This window comes from Fonticula alba, assembly GCF_000388065.1.
Source record: "Fonticula alba strain ATCC 38817 unplaced genomic scaffold supercont2.1, whole genome shotgun sequence".
NCBI classification, from domain to species: domain Eukaryota; order Rotosphaerida; family Fonticulaceae; genus Fonticula; species Fonticula alba.
Genome location: NW_009242971.1, coordinates 3,220,463 through 3,225,665, shown reverse-complemented (window position 1 = coordinate 3,225,665; position 5,203 = coordinate 3,220,463). Strand labels below are relative to the sequence as shown.

The window sequence follows — 5,203 nt, the reverse complement described above, 5'->3', positions numbered from 1 at the left end:
CTCTCTCTTCCTCTCTCTTCCTCTCTCTTCCTCTCTCTTCCTCTCTCCCTCTCTCTCTATCTGCCCTGGCCTGCTCCTTCGCTCCTGCCTTTGCTCTCCCTCTTGCGATCATGTATATTCACACATGTGCTGGTGCCGTTGCCCCCTTTTGTGTGCCTCCTGCAGTTCAACCACTCGCCCTATCTCCGGTCTTCGTCGATATGCGAGCGTTTATCCCCAGCCAACGAGGAATCCTGGAATCCATCATCTTCTGGCGCGGCATCGATCAGCAATATGCCACCTTCGACACTGGCCTTCGCCCCCCTCCAGCGTAGTGGATCCTGCTCGACGCCTTCCTCGGCTGCCGGGTCGCGGCTTTCATCTCCTGGCCCCGGTGGCCTGACAGTCGGGCTTTCCGGGCCGCCATTGCCCGCCATCTCCGAGGATGCCGCAATTGCACCGGACTCCCCGTCAATTGAGCGCCTTTACCGGGAGCCCTCGAAGCCCCTGGAGGCCTTCGATAGCGATGATGATGATGATGAGGATGAAAATGATGCTGGGGATAAGTCCAGCCACATGGGGGATGTAGGCCATGTGCATGCGCATGCGCCACCCACTCCTCCGCGCCATCTGGTCTTCGGCGCAGGGGCCAGCATGCCTGCGGCGGCGTCCATCCTCCGGGCACCCCTGCTTGCCTCCCTCGTGCCGCCAAGTGCCCCAGCCTTGAGCGACTCGGACATGTGTGGCGACGGGCTAGGCGAAGACGTCGCCAGCAGTGGCGCCACAGTGGCCACTGTCTCCTCGGGTGGGGGCAGCCTCGCGGAGCCCTCGGCCAGTGGTCTTGTGGCCCCTCGCGCCGAACATCTCTCCTAGTCTCTCTCGTCCTGCCTCATCGGCTGGTCTTCCCCTCCTCACCACCCACTGCCATGCTCCGCATGAGCGAGGATATTTCCTCATCGATCTATCTCCCTTTCTCTCCCCCTCTTGCCTCTACCCCCCCCCCCCCCTACAAGAACACCCATTTTTGTCAAGTATCATCCTGTCCTTGTGCCTTCTATGTCTCTTTCCCACCTCTACTCCTCGCTGTTGTGCCCCTCTTCATACGTCTGCTCCATGAAGTATCTCCCGCCGTCGTGTAATAGAGCCCCCGCCATCGTTCCATCTCTGCCTCCACCGGTCCTTCGACTCCGGGCCATGGACTCCAAGCTATGGGTCTCTCTTCTTCCCTCTCTCTCTCTCTCTCTCTCTCTCTTCTTCCCTCTCTCTATCTCTCTCATCCCTTTGTACTTGTTCCCACAGTTTCCATCGGTTCGCTGGCCTCGCCATCTTTCTCCCTCCCCCCAGTAGTTACGGAGACAAGTGTGGTGTTTCCAGCCTCCTCCCCTCTTTTCGAGGGAGTGGAGAAGAGCCTGATGACAACTGCCTCCGTTGCTCCCTGCCATTAGTGTGTCGGACCTGCCTCCACGTCGAAGAATAAACCATAACGATCAACCACACCCAAGAGACCCCTCAATCCCTGCCCGATGGACCTATACAACGGCATGTGCCTTGCCCGAGCACGGAAGAAGGTTGGCAGTTCGCAGATGGAGCACCCGATTTTGTCACGCGGCAGTTTCTTCCGGCGCTCGCGGTGTCCCCCCGCCCCCCCGAACTCTCTGTTGTTCCCGCCTGTACGGCGGTCCGGCCCCCGCACACGCGTACCAGACCCAACGTCTTGTGGGCGCTGAAGTGTCTCGCAATTCCCTCGCTCCCCCTCTCTTTCTCTCGACTTTGGAGCCTCCCCCCAGCCCCCCCCCCCCCCCCAGTCCCAGGGCGCCGGTAGGCACTAGAGTGTGCTGCCGCCGGGCCGAGTCCCCGAGCCGGGATCGGTGGCAAGCCGCCCTCACAAAGGCAGGCCATTCGGCTGTCGGCGCTCCGGGCGCGCTGGGCCAGAATTCTCCCCCTCCTCCCCCTTCCCCCTTTCCTACCACCTGGTCACCAGCTGCCCCAAATCTTGCCCCCTGTATCCATCTTCCCCCCTTTCTCCCCACTCATCCCGCCTGTCCGCTTGCTGCCTTTGCTGGTCTCCTGGGGTGCCACTCCTGCCTCCTCCCCTCGCGCCAGGGACCGCCCGAGCCAATGGTCTCTGTGGACTTCGAGTATGACCAGCCTATCCCTGGGTACGTCTCCCTTCCGAGGCCGTTGGCCCCTGCCACATTGTGTCCAAATCCCCTCACCGTCTGTGCTCCACCGGCCGTCCCCATGCCCCCCTTGCTTTTGCTTCCTTTGCCCGACAAACAGGACCTCCTGGTCCCTCTTCTTCACCTCGCTTGGCAAGTATGCCTCCGCCTTCGGGCTACACATGGGCGAGGAGCGCAAGATCCTCCCGAATGAAGCTCGCATCCTGATCGACTGCCTGGATGCCACCCGGCGTCTGGTGCTGGAAGACGCCGAGGCTCGGCAGCTGATCCTCGGGAATCCCAACTGGGCGACCTTCGATTCGCTTTGCGTGCTGGTGGTCTCCCCCGTGCCGACCCAGCTGAAGGCCTCTCTGTTTGGCGTGCTCGATGCCCTGTGCCAGACGCCGGATGTGGTTCTGCGTGTGTGGCAACACCTGGAGGGGTCGCACATCATCAACCCGGAGGGTGCGTACTCTCCTTCTTCTTCCCTGCCTCCCCCCCCCTGCCCCTCTCTTTCTCTCTGTTTCTCCCCCCTCCCCCTCTGATGGATGATGGGCACACTCGTGTGACAGCTCGTCCCCCCCCCCCCCCTATCCGTAGTGTTTCCGCATTTCCGTCTCCCCTTCTTCCTGCGTCCTCTGACCCTCATCACACCGTTTGTCCTACCCCAGGTGGCATTGCCTTCGAGTTCCACAACATTGAGGTGAAGAACGCCTCCTATCCCATGACTATTGCCTTCTTGCGGATGCTCTGCACCATGCTCAAGTTTGGTACCCCGGATGGCCTGGATCTGCGTCGCTATTTGGACTTCGTGGTCGGCACCTGCCTCATTCGGGCGCGGCATCTCCCGTGCCGGTGCGTTACTCTCTCTTCCTCTCTCTCTCCCCCTCCCCCTCCCCCTCCCCCTCCCCCTTCCTTTCTCCCTCTCTCGGGCTGTCCAAGTCCTCGGCTTCCTGCTCCTCCCTTCTTGTCCCCCGGTCATCCCCCGGCCCTCCCCTGTCCGCTAACTCCTTGCTCTTTTCACTCCCCCCTTTTTATATCACCATCGGCCTCCGCAAACACATGTAGGAACATCCGGGACCAGTGGACGATCCTCTCTTTGGGCCTGAACTTTGTCGCCCTCCTCCTCGAGGAGTTCAACCCACAGGAGCCCTACTCCCTGCCGGTCTCTGCCTCCGGATCCACCTCGACGGGTGGTCAGATGACAGCCGGGTTCACCGGCGCCGGCATGGCTACCACCTCCCAGTTCGGCCATGGCCCCGGTCTCGGCACTTCCAGCATCTACTCCATGCACGACTCGGCCATGGATGGCTCGTCCATGGGCGGTGCCGGGAGTGGGGGAAGTCCTCAGGGCAGCTCCACTGCATCCGGTGCTCGGGCGCCCGTTCCTGCCGGGTGGAACGGCCTCTACCACCCCGCTGTGTATCTCCTTGCGTCGATCCTTTGTGGGTCGCCACTTCTCGGTGAAGTGCGTCTTTCTTCTCCGGTTTCCATGGTACTTTTGCCGGGGTTTGGTGTTCTAACATGCTCCCCCCCCCCATCGCCATGCTCTTCTTCTCGGCATCGTAGATCCTCACTGTCATCAAGTCCGGCAAGGAGCTGGTGGATTCCAAGCCGCCGGTGGACTTCTACGCCGGGATCGCACACTCGGCGCTGCGCTGCCTGCTCAGCACCCTGCAGCGACAGGACGCCATCCACGAGATCCTCAGCCGGGACAGCCAGCTTCTTGGATCGGATTTCCTCGGCCGGCGCCCGAGCTGGCTGGAGATGCTCCTGCTGCTGGATGGCCCGACAAGCCTCATCCAGACGGCCCTCTTTGTCGGGTGCCAGAAGTCCCTGCCCTGTGCGCTGACCGCGGTCCAGGTGTTCAGCCGTTTGGCCCTGTCGCCGCGTATGCGATACAAGTCCGGCTCCGGTAACCGCCTGGTGAACATCATCTCCACTTCCTTGCTGGCGGCCGATATCATGGACGCCTTCAAGCTTCGCCTGTCGGCCGAAGTCGCCCCTGTCTATGATGATCGCCCGGGTCGGTGCACCCCTTCGGCCCTGCGCATCGAGATTCTCTCGCTCCTCTCGACGTCCATCCGGCAGACGCCCTTCCCAAGCATCGGTCACTTCTTGTTGGGGTTCGACATTGCCAATCCCATGAGTGCCACCGTCTTCCAGGGTGCGCCAAACTTCGCGCCTTTTTGTCCTCTCTCTGGCTTTGTGTCTGGCTTTCTGTCTGGCCTTTTGCCTGGCCTTCTGTCTGGCTGTCTCCTTTTCCTTCTTCTTCTCTCTCTCTCTCCCTCCCCCCGCCTCCATCCCCTCCCAGCCCGCCTCTCACCCTTCCTTCTTCTCGATGCTTCCTTCCCATGCTCTTTCCCTCTCTCAGATGCCCAGTCCCTTCAGAAGCGCTCGTCCTGCCTGCACGCCATCGTTGCCCTGCTGGATCAAGCCCTGAACTCGTGTGGGAACCTCGTGTGTGTGGTGCGCTCTCCCCATTCCCTGGGCTCACTCTGTTCCACCTTCCCCTGAACGATGCCTCGACGTTCTTGTCTTTCCCGGCCTTTCTCCGCTAACTCCCACCGCAGCAACCCCTTCTGGCATTCAAGTGCTATTCGCTGCTCCTGCAGTTGCTGTCAAATCGCGACTCGCGCCTCCGCGTGTCCAGCTTCCTGCGGTCCTCCCTGGATGGTTTTGTCCTGCGCCACCTTTCGCGCATGCCTTTTGGTGCGTTGCCCCCCCCCCCTCCCCCCTCCCCCCCGCCGGTGTGCACATTGGCCTCTCTTTCCGGCCTCCCCCTTGCCATGTCGCACATGCTCACCTGTGTGTTTTGTATGTGCTTGATGCCGGCGTGGTCAGCACCACCGCAAGAAATCGTCTCCAGCAATCAGGGACTCGGGGTCTATCTGGACACCATTTCGGTCCTCCTGCGCATCTGCTCCATCGAACTGCACATCACCTCGACGCATGGACCGCGTGACGCCAACGAGGCTCTTATTGACGCCTTGTTTGATAGCGCGCCAGTTGACAACTCGGATTCCTCGGCCCGTACGTCCTCCTCTCCCTCTTCGCCATTGGTC

The 5,203-nt window shown here is 61.4% G+C and overlaps 2 protein-coding genes across 2 annotated transcripts in view; both read left to right on the top strand.

The window, feature by feature from the left end:
- The window catches only part of H696_00691 (hypothetical protein), a gene marked incomplete at both ends in the record, with an annotated part of 5,814 nt that extends 4,962 nt beyond the window's left edge, over positions 1–852 (top strand). The window contains one exon of the mRNA XM_009494571.1: positions 166–852. Coding sequence (XP_009492846.1) covers positions 166–852 — 687 coding nt within the window. The remainder of the gene's footprint in view (positions 1–165) is intronic.
- A 1,245-nt stretch (positions 853–2,097) lies between these two features.
- Positions 2,098–5,203, top strand: part of H696_00690 (hypothetical protein) — a gene marked incomplete at both ends in the record, with an annotated part of 6,605 nt that continues 3,499 nt past the window's right edge. The window contains 8 exons of the mRNA XM_009494570.1: positions 2,098–2,138; positions 2,260–2,603; positions 2,810–2,993; positions 3,207–3,606; positions 3,708–4,305; positions 4,513–4,598; positions 4,712–4,850; positions 4,983–5,171. Coding sequence (XP_009492845.1) covers positions 2,098–2,138; positions 2,260–2,603; positions 2,810–2,993; positions 3,207–3,606; positions 3,708–4,305; positions 4,513–4,598; positions 4,712–4,850; positions 4,983–5,171 — 1,981 coding nt within the window. The remainder of the gene's footprint in view (positions 2,139–2,259; positions 2,604–2,809; positions 2,994–3,206; positions 3,607–3,707; positions 4,306–4,512; positions 4,599–4,711; positions 4,851–4,982; positions 5,172–5,203) is intronic.